The sequence below is a fragment of the Coregonus lavaretus genome, assembly GCF_964263955.1.
Source record: "Coregonus lavaretus genome assembly, chromosome: 18".
Lineage (NCBI taxonomy): Eukaryota > Metazoa > Chordata > Actinopteri > Salmoniformes > Salmonidae > Coregonus > Coregonus lavaretus.
In genome coordinates, this window is record NC_140005.1 from 33912874 (window position 1) to 33931208 (window position 18335).

General features: G+C 45.5%; 1 protein-coding gene across 1 annotated transcript in view; it reads right to left on the minus strand.

Moving 5' to 3' along the window:
* Nucleotides 1–18335, minus strand: part of prkd1 (protein kinase D1) — a gene marked incomplete at both ends in the record, with an annotated part of 63765 nt that overhangs the window by 19501 nt on the left and 25929 nt on the right. Inside the window, one exon of the mRNA XM_084182281.1 lies at nucleotides 1081–1219. Within this exon, the coding sequence (XP_084038407.1) occupies nucleotides 1081–1219 (139 nt within the window). The remainder of the gene's footprint in view (nucleotides 1–1080; nucleotides 1220–18335) is intronic.

The window sequence follows — 18335 nt, forward strand, 5'->3', positions numbered from 1 at the left end:
GGTTAATTTGCATATTGGTATAGTTCCACATTTCCAGACCTTGACTTGTGTATTGGTGTTTCTGATTGGCAGCTAACCCTGGTGGTTTTAAACAAGATATTATCTGAATGAATGATATTTTGTAGGTGGCTTATCAGCTAGACAGCAACATGCCCTCTAGCTCTGTATTTGTCATGCAGCCAGTTATTCATGTTCTTGTCTGTTGTGATGACTGAGTCAATTAACCATACAGTAGCTATTAGCTAAGCACATAGAATAAATACACGCTTATGCCATTTAGATAAATTTCATATTAACATTATGTCCTCACTATTATCATTGTGTCATCTGATTATTCCATTACGCTGGATAACATTGTATCTCTCTCCTCCTTTTCAAGCTGCTATTATGGAGATGCTTTGTACTCTGTTCATAATCTGTATGAAGCTTGAACATGTTCTGTATTTAGAACAAAACCAAAGGAACCTTCCATTTTCTGCTATTATTCAAACTCAAGGGTTCATAGGAGAGTTCACCTCTCTTCCCTATATCAAATGGTCTATTCTAGCGGCTACATAACTAACAGAAAATACAGCTGAAGAGAACCAGTGAATGCAATAGGCCTATGTTCAATTGCATTAATACACTGTGTGGAAAAAGGTCATATGAATGTATACAAAATATGCAAACAGAGATTAGCCTATATGCAAACAGAACACAGGTGAACAGAACTCACCCTCAAACAGGTGCATGCTACATATTCAAATGTGTATGGCATGGATAGAAACATCTCAATCCAGAGGAAGACATAAGGTTGTGCCATGTGTGACCTTCTAAGGAGGGCCTGGGTCATTTTCATCATGGCAGCCGTAACAAAATGTTCTGAAACATTTTGCAACAGAAAATCACAATGAATGTTTCTTATTGGTCAAGTTTGGGTAGTTCCTCCCTGTTTCAGTTTATTTTCTTCCGTTTGATGCCTAACGAACAAAGCCCTGTTCTAGTGTGTACTATAGTCTTACCTGGTGTGTACTATAGCACCACCTCAACCAGGTAGCGTGTAGTGTGTAGCATGTAGTGTGTAGTGAGCACTGGTCTAACCTGATAGCACCACCTCCACCAGGTCTCCCTCTGTGATATCTGTAGCACATTTCACCAGCTGGAGGACGTTCTCTGAGCCTGGGTCGTGGCGGAACAGCAGGATCTTATCATACATTCCATAGAAGCAACACTCAGGTAACTGTGTGGGAGAGAAAAAAAGAGTAGCTGGCATTGGTTAACATTTGATAGGTTTTCTTGTCTGGTTGACTATAGTTCTATTCAAAACAGATGTGTTGCTCTATTGCTTGTTGATTAAGTGGAAAGAAATGTACAATCATTTCCTTTTAGACAATTTAAAACAACATCTTAATAGTCAAATTAAAGACGTCCTTCTCTGCTTTGTTTTCAGGCAACACAAGAAGAAATATGTCTCCCTTCTGGAGACATCTCACACAGCAGACTAGTGCAGATTAACCTAATAACATTTAGAGGAACAAACTTCAATTTACAGAGCCCAGGGTTCAACCTTTCACAAATGATGATACAGTACTGATACCCAACTGCCCATTGATAATATAGAGATATTTACAAAGCTGTTCATCACAGTCTCCATTCAGTAACAATGCAAGTTACAGCAAAGTAATATGCCTCTTCAAATGGAATTGCATTGGTGCTATGCTGCTGATTATGGAGCCCCATAATGATGCAGACTGTTATGAGCCCTTATGATGTCTTATTATACAGCTTATATGTTATATACAGTGTTTACCAAGAGGCAGAAGCCTATAGCCAACAAACAGACTTGGAAATTGTCCTTCTCTGGTAAATGTAAGGTAGGTGTTTAACCAAACAGGCAACACAGTCCATTGCAAAAGAGCCCACATTAACAGACACACAATAGGGCGTATTACTCTCTTTTAATGCAGTTAGAAAATTACTTGTGCTTAATTCAAATATAGACCCAGGATACTAGAAAACAGTCCAAAGCAAAGACACAAAACAAACCTGTGGTGTATTTAGTGAGGTGAAACATTCAGAATGTTGCCGATAGAAACATATTGGATAGAGCAGCACATTCCCTAATCTATCTAAAGTCTGAGGTCAAACTGTGGTGTGCTTTAGGTCAACAAGCACAATGCCAGGGCTGGGCAGTAAACTGTGTTTTACTATACCGGTATACAGTGCCTTGCAAAAGTATTCATCCCCCTTGGCGTTTTTCCTATTTTGTTGCATTACAACCTGTAATTTAAATTGATTTTTATTTGGATTTCATAATTAGTTAAATAAAGTCCACCTGTGTGCAATCTAAGTGTCACATGATCTGTCACATGATCTCAGTATCTATATACCTGTTCTGAAAGGCCCCAGAGTCTGCAACACCACTCAGCAAGGGGCACCACCAAGCAAGCGGCACCATGAAGACCAAGGAGCTCTCCAAAAGGGTCAGGGACAAAGTTGTGGAGAAGTTCAGATCAGGGTTGGATTCTAAAAAAATATCAGAAACTTTGAACATCCCACGGAGCACCATTAAATCCAAATGGAAAGAATATGGCACCACAACAAACCTGCCAAGAGAGGGCCGCCCACCAAAACTCACAGACCAGGCAAGGAGGGCATTAATCAGAGAGGCAACAAAGAGACCAAAGATAACCCTGAAGGAGCTGCAAAGCTCCACAGCAGAGATTGGAGTATTTGTCCATAGGACCACTTTAAGCCGTACACTCCACAGAGCTGGGCTTTACGGAAGAGCAGCCAGAAAAAAGCCATTGCTTAAGAAATAAATAACCAAACACGTTTGGTGTTCGCCAAAAGGAATGTGGGAGACTCCCCAAACATATGGAAGAAGGTACTCTGGTCAGATGAGGCTAAAATTGAGGTTTTTGGCCATCAAGGAAAACGCTATGTCTGGCGCAAACCCAACACCTCTCATCACCCCGAGAACACCATCCCCACAGTGAAGCATGGTGGTGGCAGCATCATGCTGTGGGGATGTTTTTCATCAGCAGGGACTGGAAAACTGGTCAGAATTGAAGGAATGATGGATGGTGCTAAATATAGGGAAATTCTTACATTTTAGTCATTTAGCAGACGCTCTTATCCAGAGCGACTTACATTATTTTATTTTTATTTATTTTTTCCTACCCCCTGTGGGAATCAAACCCACAACCCTGACATTGCAAACGCCATGCTCTATCAACTGAGCTACATCCCTGCCGGCCATTCCCTCCCCTACCCTGGACGACGCTGGGCCAATTGCGCGCCGCCCCATGGGTCTCCCGGTCACGGCTGGCTACGACAGAGCCTGGATTCAAACCAGGATCTCTAGTGGCACAGCTAGCACTGCAATGCAGTGCCTTAGACCACTGCGCCACTCGGGAGTCTGAGGGAAACCTGTTTCAGTCTTCTAGAGATTTGAGACTGGGACGGAGGTTCACCTTCCAGCAGGACAATGACCCTAAGCATACTGCTAAAGCAACACTCGAGTGGTTTAAGGGGAAACATTTAAATGTCTTGGAATGGCCTAGACAAAGCCCAGACCTCAATCCAATTGAGAATCTGTGGTATGACTTAAAGATTGCTGTACACCAGTGGAACACATCCAACTTGAAGGAGCTGGAGCAGTTTTGCCTTGAAGAATGGGCAAAAATCCCAGTGGCTAGATGTGCCAAGCTTATAGAGACATACCCCAAAAGACTTGCAGCTGTAATTTCTGCAAAAGGTGGCTCTACAAAGTATTGACTTTGCGGGGGTGAATAGTTATGCACGCTCAAGTTTTCTGTTTTTTTGTCATATTTGTTGTTTATTTCACACACCAAAACATATTTTGCATCTTCAAAGTGAAAGGCATGTTGTGTAAATCAAATGATACAACCCCCCCAAAAATCTATTTTAATTCCAAGTTGTAAGGCAATAAAATAGGAAAAATACCAAGGGGGGTGAATACTTTCGCAAGCCACTGTAGATGCATGGACCGGTTTGGATTTTTACTTTACCTTACATAACGTTATTTCAATGATAAAACTCGAACAATCAGCACGGTTGCCAAAACGACCCTAGAAATCAGTACACTGCCCCTTGTGGTGAAAGTAAGAACTGCCAATAAATACATTAAAAATACCAGCCCATTATCAGCCTTAAAACGTCATCCTGGCACGATTTTGTAAAAAATAAAATGTCACAGTAGCTAAAGTGTTTTCTCAATACATTGCAGTCAATTCGAAAAGATGAGTGTCACAAGGTTGAAATTTTTCTCAATACATTGCAGTCAATGGGAAAAGATGAGTGTCACAGTGTTGATGCTTATGTCAATAGGAAAAGATGAGTGTCACATGGTTAATGCCTAAGTGAATACATTGCATTCAATGGGGGATGATTAGGATCACAATATGGACGCACAGAGAAAGCAATCACAAACATGACCCTCCTCTCTCGCTCTCCCTCCCTCCCTCTCTTCTATCTCTCTTCCCCCTCCCCCTCTACTCCCTCTTTCTTTCCCCCTCCCTCTAATCTATTTCTCTCCCTCTCCCTTCTCTCTTTCCCTCCTCTCTCTCTCCCTCCTCTCTCTCCCACCTCCACCTCTCTCGCCACTTTCCCACCTCCACAGACAGGATATTGACGCATAAATATGCATCAAGGGTATTAGCGCATACGTCAATACATTGCATTCAAGGCAAAAAAGTTGGTGATAGAAATGCAATGGGTAAATTGGTGAAAGACTCAGACAGACAGACATATCCACTCACAGACAGAGAGAGAGTGAGAGAGAGAGAGAGAGAGAGAGAGAGAGAGAGAGAGAGAGAGAGACAGACAGACAGACAGACAGACAGACAGACAGACAGACAGACAGACAGACAGACAGACAGACAGACAGACAGACAGACAGACAGACAGACAGACAGACAGACAAACTAAACCTAACCCTAACCCTAACCCTAACCCTAACCCTAACCCTAACCCTAGCTACATGTCCACATTAGAGTTAGGGTTGAGCCGGGAGTTGATATGAAGCTAGGGTTAGGGATAGGGTTGAGGCTAGGTTTAGGGTTGAGCCGGGATGTGGAAATGAAGCTAGAGTTAGGGTTAGGGTAGCCTCTTCCCTAAAACGGGAAGCCTGGGGAAGTTCCATGGCAGAAATCAGCTAACGAGGGGTCGGAACCCGGTATAAATCAGTTACGCCTCGCAACACGTCAAACCAATCAAATGCCTTGCTTGGCCGGAGCTCCAAAGGTGATCACCAGATGACTAATAAAAATGTGAACAAAACAAGCACTGGTGACATAACATTTTAGAACGTTTCAAGATGAGCTACAGCAAGAGAGGAGAAATTATAACAGTGTGCAGGAGATTCAGAAATGGATGAAAATGCTAAAAAATATATATTTTGGGTTGAAATTTGATTGAACAGTATAAAACTATCAGAAAAGAGAAAAGCCCCCCATAGGATCATGCACTACTCACGAAGCATATTTAGAACTTTTATTATTCAAAAACATAAATTACCTTCAAATACACTACCGTTCAAAAGTTTGGGGTCACTTAGAAATGTCCTTGTTTTAGAAAGAAAAGTAAATTTTTTGGCCATTAAAATAACATCACATTTATTAGACATACAGTGTAGACATTGTTAATGTTGTAAATGGCTATTGTAGCTGGAAAATGCTGATTTTCTATGGAATATCTACATAGGCATACAGAGGCCCATTATCTGCAACCATCAGTCCTGTGTTCCAATGGCACGTTTTGTTTGCTAATCCAAGTTTTTCATTTTAAAAGGCTAATTGATAATTAGAAAACCCTTTTGCAATGATGTTAGCACAGCTGAAAACTGTTGTGCTGATTAAAGAAGCAATAAAACTGGACTCCTTGAGACTAGTTGAGTATCTGGAGCATCAGCAATTGTGGGTTCGATTACAGGCTCAAAATGGCCAGAAACAAATAACTATCTTCTGAAACTCGTCAGTCTATTCTTGTTCTGAGAAATGAAGGCTATTCCATGCGAGAAATTGCCAAGAAACTGAAGATCTCGTACAACGCTGTGTACTACTCCCTTCACAGAACAGCGCAAACTGGCTCTAACCAGAATAGAAAGAGGAGTGGGAGGCCCCGGTGCACAACTGAGCAAGAGGACAAATACATTAGAGTGTCTAGTTTGAGAAACAGGTGCCTCACAGGTCCTCAACTGGCAGCTTCATTAAATAGTACCCGCAAAACACCAGTCTCAAATTCAACAGTGAAGAGGCGACTCCGGGATGCTAACCTTCTAGGCAGAGTTGCAAAGAAAAAGCCATATCTCAGACTGCCCATCTTAATATTTTTTTTTTATTGGCCAGTCTGAGATATGGCTTTTTCTATGCAACTCTGCCTAGGAGGTCAGCATCCCGGAGTAGGTCAGCATCCCGGAGTCGCTTCTTCACTGTTGACGTTGAGACCGGTGTTTTGCAGGTACTATTTAATGAAGCTGCCAGTTTCTTGGCAATTTTTCACATGGAATAACCTTCATTTCTCAGAACAGGAATAGACTGACGTGTTTCAGAAGAAAGTTATTTGTTTCTGGCCATTTTGAGCCTGTAATCGAACTCACAATTGCTGATGCTCCAGATACTCAACTACTCTCAAGAAGGCCAGTTTTATTGCTTCTTTAATCAGCACAACATTTTTCAGCTGTGCTAACATAATTGCAAATGATCAATTAGCCTTTTAAAATGATAAACTTGGATTAGCAAACACAATGTGCCATTGGAACACAGGACTGATGGTTGCTGATAATGAGTTTCTGTACGCCTATGTAGATATTCCATTACAAATCAGCCGTTTCCAGCTACAATAGCCATTTACAACATTAACAATGTCTACACTGTATTTCTGATCAATTTGATGTTATTTTAATGGACAAAAAAAATGCTTTTCTTTCAAAAACAAGGACATTTCTAAGTGACCCCAAACTTTTGAACAGTAATGTACGTCATACAGTCAAATATTAGAAAAATATTGTGATATGATATTTTGGCCATATCGCCCAGCCCTAACTTGCACTATACGTCTAAACACGATTTATATGGTTAGGAATAACATCCCCCTTATCAATCCAATGTCAAAGAAAAGAGCAACATATTGACTGACCTGTGTACTATGGTGAGGGAAACACTGCTGTGCATCACCCGCTATTGATCTACTCTGCTGGGCTTGGTTATAACAACATGTAGCCAATCCCACTATTTCACCATCTAGCCAAGCTCACATCACCCACACACACACACACACACACACACACAAACACACGCCAGAAAAAGGTTGTGGGGGGGGGTGCAGAAGAATAAAACAATTGTCCACGCTACAGATGGCTATATCCGTCTGCTAATACAGGACTAGTAAAGACCCAGTGCACTACTTAAAGAAAATATATAATATATTTTTTAATTCCGATTTTTCATGGGGTGCTGCAACACCCTCAGCACCCCTACTTCCTGCAGCTATGCACACACACACACACTGTTGTTTGACACTGTCGTTTGTCGTCTGTTAATCAAATTAGGACTTGTTAGTAACACTGACAATTGATTTGTATAATATTATTATTGTAATAACTCTGTTTGAGAGATAATTCCTGGTTTTACAAAGGTAGCACCTGAGGATAAGAATGCAATTGAAACAGCTAAAGGAGGAGAAGACCTGATACATTTTAAAAAATCTATGAGAATGAGCAATGATAATCCCTACCAAATATTAAATCACATGCTCTAAATCCCCATGAGCTTTTGCTCTGCTCCATCCAGTCAATACAGATCACACATGGCGCGGTGTCTGACAGCAAATGAACACTAACACTTAGTAGGACTAATGGAATAATTGTTGCAGGAGGAAAGGTTGTCAGAGTGTTGTGGATCTGTATTCTTATTGACGTTGAGAAGGCTCAGCTCTAATTCCTATTTATTGATTGTAGTTTGTTATCAAAACATTGATGACACATATTATTAGTTTGAACTGATTGTCATTTTTTTAAAAGTAAAACATCTCACAATTGTACTATAAATCAAATATGTTATCTTGGTGTATGGAGCAATCCAACCGAATCCTATGGTGAATAATACACCATAATAGCGATGCCAGTAATATGTTGGTCTAGTTGAAATGCAAAACAGCTCCAGGAACATAAAAAGGTATATCTCAATATTCTCTACCTAGTTAATAGCAGTATATTTCTGTACTGTCAGCCTCTAATGAGGTCTGTACACAAATATATACAGACGTAGGCCTAAGTGTGGTACTGACTCTTAGGTCACCATGACAGCAGCCCCACTGTAACAGTAGGGTTGTCATGGCAGCGGAACCCAAGACTCTCTTCCTGATTGAACGCTATTCATTTACTTGACACAACGGATGCACATACAGTGGGGAGAACAAGTATTTGATACACTGCCGATTTTGCAGGTTTTCCTACTTACAAAGCATGTAGAGGTCTGTAATTTTTATCATAGGTACACTTCAACTGTGAGAGACGGAATCTAAAAAATCCAGAAAATCACATTGTATGATTTTTAAGTAATTAATTTGCATTTTATTGCATGACATAAGTATTTGATACATCAGAAAAGCAGAACTTAATATTTGGTACAGAAACCTTTGTTTGCAATTACAGAGATCATACGTTTCCTGTAGGTCTTGACCAGGTTTGCACACACTGCAGCAGGGATTTTGGCACACTCCTCCATACAGACCTTCTCCAGATCCTTCAGGTTTCGGGGCTGTCGCTGGGCAATACGGACTTTCAGCTCCCTCCAAAGATTTTCTATTGGGTTCAGGTCTGGAGACTGGCTAGGCCACTCCAGGACCTTGAGATGCTTCTTACTGAGCCACTCCTTAGTTGCCCTGGCTGTGTGTTTTGGGTCGTTGTCATGCTGGAAGACCCAGCCACGACCCATCTTCAATGCTCTTACTGAGGGAAGGAGGTTGTTGGCCAAGATCTCGCGATACATGGCCCCATCCATCCTCCCCTCAATACGGTGCAGTCGTCCTGTCCCCTTTGCAGAAAAGCATCCCCAAAGAATGATGTTTCCACCTCCATGCTTCACGGTTGGGATGGTGTTCTTGGGGTTGTACTCATCCTTCTTCTTCCTCCAAACACGGCGAGTGGAGTTTAGACCAAAAAGCTATATTTTTGTCTCATCAGACCACATGACAATCTCCCATTCCTCCTCTGGATCATCCAGATGGTCATTGGCAAACTTCAGACGGGCCTGGACATGCGCTAGCTTGAGCAGGGGGACCTTGCGTGCGCTGCAGGATTTTAATCCATGACGGCGTAGTGTGTTACTAATGGTTTTCTTTGAGACTGTGGTCCCAGCTCTCTTCAGGTCATTGACCAGGTCCTGCCGTGTAGTTCTGGGCTGATCCCTCACCTTCCTCATGATCATTGATGCCCCACGAGGTGAGATCTTGCATGGAGCCCCAGACCGTCATCTTGAACTTCTTCCATTTTCTAATAATTGCGCCAACAGTTGTTGCCTTCTCACCAAGCTGCTTGCCTATTGTCCTGTAGCCCATCCCAGCCTTGTGCAGGTCTACAATTTTATCCCTGATGTCCTTACACAGCTCTCTGGTCTTGGCCATTGTGGAGAGGTTGGTGTCTGTTTGATTGAGTGTGTGGACAGGTGTCTTTTATACAGGTAACGAGTTCAAACAGGTGCAGTTAATACAGGTAATGAGTGGAGAACAGGGGGGCTTCTTAAAGAAAAACTAACAGGTCTGTGAGAGCCGGAATTATTACTGGTTGGTAGGTGATCAAATACTTATGTCATGCAATAAAATGCAAATTCATTACTTAAAAATCATACAATGTGATTTTCAGGATTTTTGTTTTAGATTCCGTCTCTCACAGTTGAAGTGTACCTATGATAAAAAATTACAGACCTCTACATGCTTTGTAAGTAGGAAAACCTGCAAAATCGGCAGTGTATCAAATACTTGTTCTCCCCACTGTATATCTGCTGAATGTCATTTCCAGCAAAAGAAAAGCAGAGAGACACTGATCCTTGTCATTTACCCCCCTATGGGGAAGATATGCTACTTTTAAAAGCACAGGAATTTTACAGGCATAAGTTACTAGTTATATTGTGTCAGATGAACCGATGTGGATGTGGTGGAGGAGTCAGGCGCAGGACACAGAGGCTTCGTCCAACAGACTTTACTAGTCAAAAGTGCAAAAATACAATACACGGCCTCGAAACAAACAGAGGCGAGTGAATACGTAACCATGCGTAAACTCTAAACAAACAAACAGAGCGTCAACACGCAGCTCCGAAATACAGTCAGACAACAACACACAATCTAACCAATACAAAACAGGGAACTTATAGGACACGTAATCAGAACACAAACAGACACAGGTGTACAAGACAGACCAAAGCAATCACACCACGAAACATTCAACGGTGGCAGCTAGTACTCCGGGGACGGCGAACGCCGAAGCCTGCCCGAACCAGGAGGAGGAGCAGTCTCGGCCGAAACCGTGACAGTACCCCCCCCTTGACGCGCGGCTCCAGCCGTGCGCCGACCCCGGCCTCGGGGACGGCCAGGAGGACGCGGACCCGGGCGCGTGGGATGCCCACGGTGGAACTCAGTCAGGAGGGATGGATCTAGGATGTCCCTCCTAGGCACCCAGCACCGTTCCTCTGGACCGTACCCCTCCCACTCCACGAGATACTGGAGACCACTCATCCGGCGCCTCGAGTCCAAGATGGTCCGGACCCTGTACGCCGGGGCCCCCTCGATGTCCAAAGGGGGCGGAGGGGTCTCTCCTATCTCATCTTCTTGGAGTGGGCCAGCTACCACCGGCCTGAGAAGAGACACATGGAACGAGGGGTTAATATTCTTGTACTCAATAGGCAGTTGTAACCTGTAACACACCTCGTTCAATCTTCTCAGGACTTTAAAGAGCCCCACAAACCGCCGACCCAGCTTCCGGCAGGGCAGGCGGAGGGGCAGGTTTCGAGTCGAGAGCCAGACTCGATCTCCCGGTGCGTACACCGGTCCCTCACTGCGGTGGCGATCGGCGCTCGCCTTTTGTTGACGGATGGCCCGCTGCAGATGGACATGGGCAGCGTCCCACGTCTCCTCCGAGCGCCGAATCCACTCGTCCACCGCAGGGGCCTCGATCTGGCTCTCGTGCCACGGTGCCAGGACCGGCTGATACCCTAAAACACACTGGAAAGGTGTTAAATTGGTGGAGGAGTGGCGGAGAGAGTTCTGGGCCATCTCTGCCCAGGGGATATACCTAGACCACTCCTCCGGCCGGTCCCGGCAATAGGACCTCAGAAACCTACCCACATCCTGGTTGACTCGTTCAACCTGCCCATTGCTCTCTGGGTGGTACCCCGAGGTAAGGCTCACCGAGACCCCCAAGCGTTCCATGAACGCCCCCCAGACTCTGGAGGTGAACTGGGGACCTCGGTCAGACACAATATCCTCGGGGACCCCATAGTGCCGGAACACGTGGGTAAATAGGGCCTCGGCGGTCTGTAGGGCAGTAGGGAGACCCGGCATTGGGAGGAGACGACAGGCCTTGGAGAACCGATCCACAACGACCAAAATGGTGGTATTCCCCTGGGAAGGGGGTAGGTCGGTTACAAAATCCACCGAGAGGTGGGACCATGGTCATTGTGGAACGGGCAGGGGATGTAACTTACCCCTGGGCAAATGTCTAGGCGCCTTACACTGGGCGCACACCGAGCAGGAGGAGACATAAACCCTCACATCCTTAGCTAACGTTGGCCACCAGTATTTTACGCTAAGGCAGTGCACTGTCCGGCCAATACCTGGATGTCCAGAGGAGGGTGATGTATGAGCCCAATAAATACGACGATCACGAACCTCGAGCGGAACGTACGTCCGCCCCACAGGACACTCGGGGGGAGTAGGGTCGGTACGCAGTGCCCGCTCGATTTCCGCATCGACCTTCCATACCACCGGAGCCACCAGACAAGACTCCGGCAGTATGGAAGTAGGCTCAATGGCCCTCTCCTCTGTGTCATACCGCCGGGACAGGGCGTCTGCCTTACCGTTCTGGGACCCTGGGATGTATGTGGTCTTAAAAACAAACCGGGTCAGGAACATGTTCCACCTAGCCTGACGAGGGTTCAATCTCCTAGCTGCCCGGATGTACTCCAGGTTACGGTGATCAGTCAGAATGAGGAAAGGGTGTTGAGCCCCCTCAAGCCAATGCCTCCACACCTTTAGGGCCTGGACTACAGCTAACAGCTCCCTGTCCCCAACGTCATAATTGCGCTCCGCCGAGCTGAGCTTCTTGGAGTAGAACGCACAGGGGCGGAGCTTAGGTGGCGTGCCGGACCGTTGTGACAGGACTGCCCCAATACCGGTCTCGGACGCGTCTACCTCTACTTGGAATGGTAAAGAGGGATCCGGATGCGCCAGCACCGGGGCCGAGGTGAACAGGTTCTTCAGTTTGACAAATGCCCTGTCCGCCTCAGCTGACCACTGCAAACGAACCGGACCCCCCTTTAGCAGGGACGTAATGGGAGCTGCAACCTGTCCAAAGCCCCGGATAAACCTCCGGTAGTAATTAGCAAAACCCAAGAACTGCTGCACCTCTTTTACAGTGGTTGGAGTTTGCCAATTACGCACGGCCGACACACGGTCTACCTCTATCTCCACACCAGACGCGGACAACCGATAACCCAAAAAGAAGACGGACTCCTGGAAGAACAGGCATTTCTCTGCCTTGACATACAAGTCATGCTCCAACAGTCTTCTCAACACTCGGCGCACCAGGGCTACATGCTCGGCTCGTGTAGAAGAGTACATTAGGATGTCGTCGATGTACACTACCACACCCTGCCCATGCATGTCCCGGAAAATCTCGTCAACAAAGGATTGGAAGACTGAAGGAGCATTCATTAACCCGTATGGCATGACGAGATACTCGTAATGACCCGAGGTGGTGCTAAATGCCGTTTTCCATTCATCCCCCTCCCTAATGCGCACCAGATTGTACGCGCTCCTGAGATCCAACTTTGTGAAGAACTGCGCTCCGCGTAATGATTCTGTCATAGTCGCAATCAGTGGAAGAGGGTAACTGTACTTAACCGTGATCTGATTGAGACTACGGTAATCAATACACGGGCGCAAACCCCCGTCCTTCTTCTTCACAAAGAAGAAACTCAAGGAAACCGGGGAAGTGGAGGACCGTATGTATCCCTGTGCCAAGGACTCGGCTATGTAAGTCTCCATAGCCGCAGTCTCCTCTTGAGACAGGGGATACACACGGCTCCGCGGAAGTGCCGCTCCTGTTTGGAGATTTATTGCACAGTCCCCCTGTCTATGAGGTGGTAGCCGTGTTGCCCTCGTTTTGCTGAACACAAGTGCTAAGTCCTCATACTCAGGGGGAATGCGCATTGCGGGCACTTGGTTCGGACTCTCTACCGAGATCGCCCCTAAGGAAACACCTAGACATTTCCCTACACACTGGGCAGACCACTCCATAAGAGCCCTCTGTTGCCACGCAATGGTAGGATCATGGGTGCTTAACCAGGGAAGCCCCAGCACCACGGGGTACGCAGGAGAGTCAATCAGATAAAACTGAATGATCTCCTCATGACCCCCCTGCGTCGTCATCTTAAGTGGTGCTGTGACTTCTCTGATCAGCCCCGACCCCAACGGCCGGCTGTCTAGGGCGTGGACAGGAAAGGGGGCTTCTACCGGCCGAAGGGGAATTCCTAACCTATAACAAAATGCACGATCAATAAAATTCCCAGCTGCGCCTGAATCTACTAGCGCCTTACGCTGGGAATGAGGTGCCACCTGTGGAAATCTCACAGGAATACTCATGTGACCAACAGAGAGCTCTGGGTAAGTGGGGCGCCTACTCACCTGAAATGACTCCCCAGTGCGTGACCTGTTGTCCCCTCTCCCAGGAGACCCTCCCCAGCACCTGGCCGCGGTGTGTCCTCCACGGCCACAGTTGGTGCAGGGGATGGCCCCCCTCGGGTTCTCTCTCCTCCTCTCTCTAGCGCCAGCACCCCCGAGCTCCATGGGAATCGGCTCGGAGGTGCTGGAGGGTGGAATGGACGACCCCCACTCGGGACGTCCGCGGGTAGCCAGCAGGGTGTCGAGACGGATGGAGATGTCCACCAACTGGTCGAAGGATAGGTTGGTGTCCCTGCAGGCCAGCTCACGACGAACGTCCTCTCGTAGGCTACACCGGTAATGGTCGATGAGGGCCCTCTCATTCCACCCCGCATCCGCCGCTAGAGTCCGGAACTCCAGGGCGAACTCCTGTGCGCTCCTCTTCCCCTGTCGGAGGTGGAACAGACGCTCCCCCGCCACCTTTTCCTCAGGTGGGTGATCGAAGACAGCCCTGAAGCGGCGGGAGAACTCCGCGTAGGTGATGGTAGCGGCGTCTATTCCCCTCCATTCGGCGTTGGCCCACTCCAACGCCTTGCCGGATAGACAGGAGATGAGGGCAGAGACGCTCTCGTATCCCGAGGGCGCTGGGTGTAGGGTAGCCAGGTAAAGTTCCACCTGCAGGAGGAACCCCTGACACCCGGCTGCAGAACCGTCATATGCCCTCGGGAGCGAGAGCCGAATGCCCCTGGGTTCCCCTGCTGAGAGAGGAGGACTGGCCGTTGGTGATGGGATGGTGTAAGAAAACGTGGGCACCTCCCCAGTAACCAACCGGCGCAGAGTGTTGGACACCTCGTCCATGGCGGACCCAAGTTGCCGGATCATGGTGTCCTGATAGCTGATCCGTTCCTCCAGCGACTTGGGTGTCGCAGCTGCTCCTGCTGACTCCATGGTTGGTGTGTTGTTCTGTCAGATGAACCGATGTGGATGTGGTGGAGGAGTCAGGCGCAGGACACAGAGGCTTCGTCCAACAGACTTTACTAGTCAAAAGTGCAAAAATACAATACACGGCCTCGAAACAAACAGAGGCGAGTGAATACGTAACCATGCGTAAACACTAAACAAACAAACAGAGCGTCAACACCCTCATTAAAATGCAAATCAATTTATAACATTTTTGACATGCGTTTTTTCTGGATTTTTTTGTTGTTATTCTGTCTCTCACTGTTCAAATAAACCTACCATTAAAATTATAGACTGATCATGTCTTTGTCAGTGGGCAAACTTACAAAATCAGCAGGGGATCAAATACATTTTTCCCTCACTGTATATGTTTTTTAGGATAAGTGCAATGTACAAAGAACATCAATTTGAAGGCCATCTTTTCCCTCAAACAATAGGCGCAGTCAGTGTCGTAGCTAGCTGAAGTTGTGTCATGGATGGTGTAACAAGCAACTGTTTTTAACACTGCTAGAAGCAGCTGTGGCTCGGTCTGTTGGCTGAGGGGGAAATAGTCTCTGAAAGCGCTTCAGCCTGTGTGAATCCCCCATACAGCTGTAACTGCCGCTCTGCCCTTTCACGCCTACGCTATACACTACAATCTTGTTGTCGTGTTCTTCCTTCATTCATTCCTTCCTTCCTTCCTTCCTTTCTTTCTGGAACATCAACCTATTCTTTTCTTTCACCTTGATGGCTGCAGCATCCACTGTGAAGATCAACATTGTCAGTGATTCCTGACTGAGTGACCCCTGTCTGAGTGACCCCATACTATAAGTGTCTCAGTCGAGTTCAAAGTGCAAGTATTCTCATGGCCAAATAACTTTATTTTAAAATGTTATATTTATGTGCCTGATAAAATTACATCAACATGACAAAGAGAAACATGTAAAAACATCAGTAGCACTAGCAGCTGCAGTTGAACAAGAAGTGTCTTGGGGCGTTTTCACATATGAAATTCGGTACCCTGGTTTGGTTTCCTGGAGCGTTTGTGAGAACTCTACCGAATACATTTTGCTTTCACAAAACCTGAAAATAACCGTTTCAGGGTACGATTAGCAAGACACACATTCTACATGATGTTAGCGAGCTAGCTTCTTTACAACAGGCAAAAAGATTCCACGTGATCCACATCACAATACATGGTACTCTGGTCCTGGATCTTGGACCCACTACTCATGCAGGTCCAGGATTCGTTTTAGCCAGGGTCGTTTGCGTTTCACACATGCTTTATAGCGAGGATCAGGGTATCAAACGCTCCAGTAGTAAAAAAACAGCATACTTTCAGAGGTGGACTGAGAGAAGAATATTCTGGTCCTTTGTTGCAAGTTGGGATGTGAATTTGTTTGTTTTCATGAATTCATCAACTACATTTAGTGGTGAATGCATGAGGAATAAAAACAAAACTATGAAATATGCAATATAGTACAGGACATCATTCCAAGGCTAACCTACAGGAAAATGTTATTATGTTTCTACACATACAGTGGGGAAAAAAGTATTTAGTCAGCCACCAATTGTGCATGTTCTCCCACTTAAAAAGATGAGAGAGGCCTGTAATTTTCATCATAGGTACACGTCAACTATGACAGACAAATTGAGGGAAAAAAATCCAGAAAATCACATTGTAGGATTTTTTATGAATTTATTTGCAAATTATGGTGGAAAATAAGTATTTGGTCACCTACAAACAAGCAAGATTTCTGGCTCTCACAGACCTGTAACTTCTTCTTTAAGAGGCTCCTCTGTCCTCCACTCGTTACCTGTATTAATGGCACCTGTTTGAACTTGTTATCAGTATAAAAGACACCTGTCCACAACCTCAAACAGTCACACTCCAAACTCCACTATGGCCAAGACCAACGAGCTGTCAAAGGACACCAGAAACAAAATTGTAGACCTGCACCAGGCTGGGAAGACTGAATCTGAAATAGGTAAGCAGCTTGGTTTGAAGAAATCAACTGTTGGAGCAATTATTAGGAAATGGAAGACATACAAGACCACTGATAATCTCCCTCGATCTGGGGCTCCACGCAAGATCTCACCCCGTGGGGTCAAAATGATCACAAGAACGGTGAGCAAAAATCCCAGAACCACACGGGGGGACCTAGTGAATGACCTGCAGAGAGCTGGGACCAAAGTAACAAAGCCTACCATCAGTAACACACTACGCCGCCAGGGACTCAAATCCTGCAGTGTCAGACATGTCCCCCTGCTTAAGCCAGTACATGTCCAGGCCCGTCTGAAGTTTGCTAGAGTGCATTTGGATGATCCAGAAGAGGATTGGGAGAATGTCATATGGTCAGATGAAACCAAAATATAACTTTTTGGTAAAAACTCAACTCGTCGTGTTTGGAGGACAAAGAATGCTGAGTTGCATCCAAAGAACACCATACCTACTGTGAAGCATGGGGGTGGAAACATCATGCTTTGGGGCTGTTTTTCTGCAAAGGGACCAGGACGACTGATCCGTGTAAAGGAAAGAATGAATGGGGCCATGTATCGTGAGATTTTGAGTGAAAACCTCCTTCCATCAGCAAGGGTATTGAAGATTAAACGTGGCTGGGTCTTTCAGCATGACAATGATCCCAAACACACCGCCCGGGCAACGAAGGAGTGGCTTCGTAAGAAGCATTTCAAGGTCCCAGAGTGGCCTAGCCAGTCTCCAGATCTCAACCCCATAGAAAATCTTTGGAGGGAGTTGAAAGTCCGTGTTGCCCAGCGACAGCCCCAAAACATCACTGCTCTAGAGGAGATCTGCATGGAGGAATGGGCCAAAATACCAGCAACAGTGTGTGAAAACCTTGTGAAGACTTACTGAAAACGTTTGACCTGTGTCATTGCCAACAAAGGGTATATAACAAAGTATTGAGAAACTTTTGTTATTGACCAAATACTTATTTTCCACCATCATTTGCAAATAAATTAATTTAAAATCCTACAATGTGATTTTCTGGAAAAAAAATTCTCCTTTTGTCTGTCATAGTTGACATGTACCTATGATGAAAATTACAGGCCTCTCTCATCTTTTTAAGTGGGAGAACTTGCACAATTGGTGGCTGACTAAATACTTTTTTTCCCCACTGTAGAATCTGAAACATCTTATCCACACAAATAGGTCAACCTTGAAATTATGTTCGGTTTCAATTAGTGTGTAGCCAGTACAGCACCGTAAAAAAATATGGTGAGGTGATGTGAAATTATGGTGAGGTGATGTTTTTAATTACACTGCTTGGACCATGCCTGGCATGAAGTCACATTGGAATTCAAATAGTAGCATAATTCGCAGAGGAAATTCAAGCTTAATTTTGATAAAAAACTAAGCTCAGTAATATTATGTTCTAAGAGTAAACTAATACACTTTGTTAAGAAGAAGAAGTTCTGCTTTATTAATCTGGATTATTCAAACCCCTAGTCACCACTTAGCATGAACACTCAAAGTAAACAGATAATTTAACGTAATT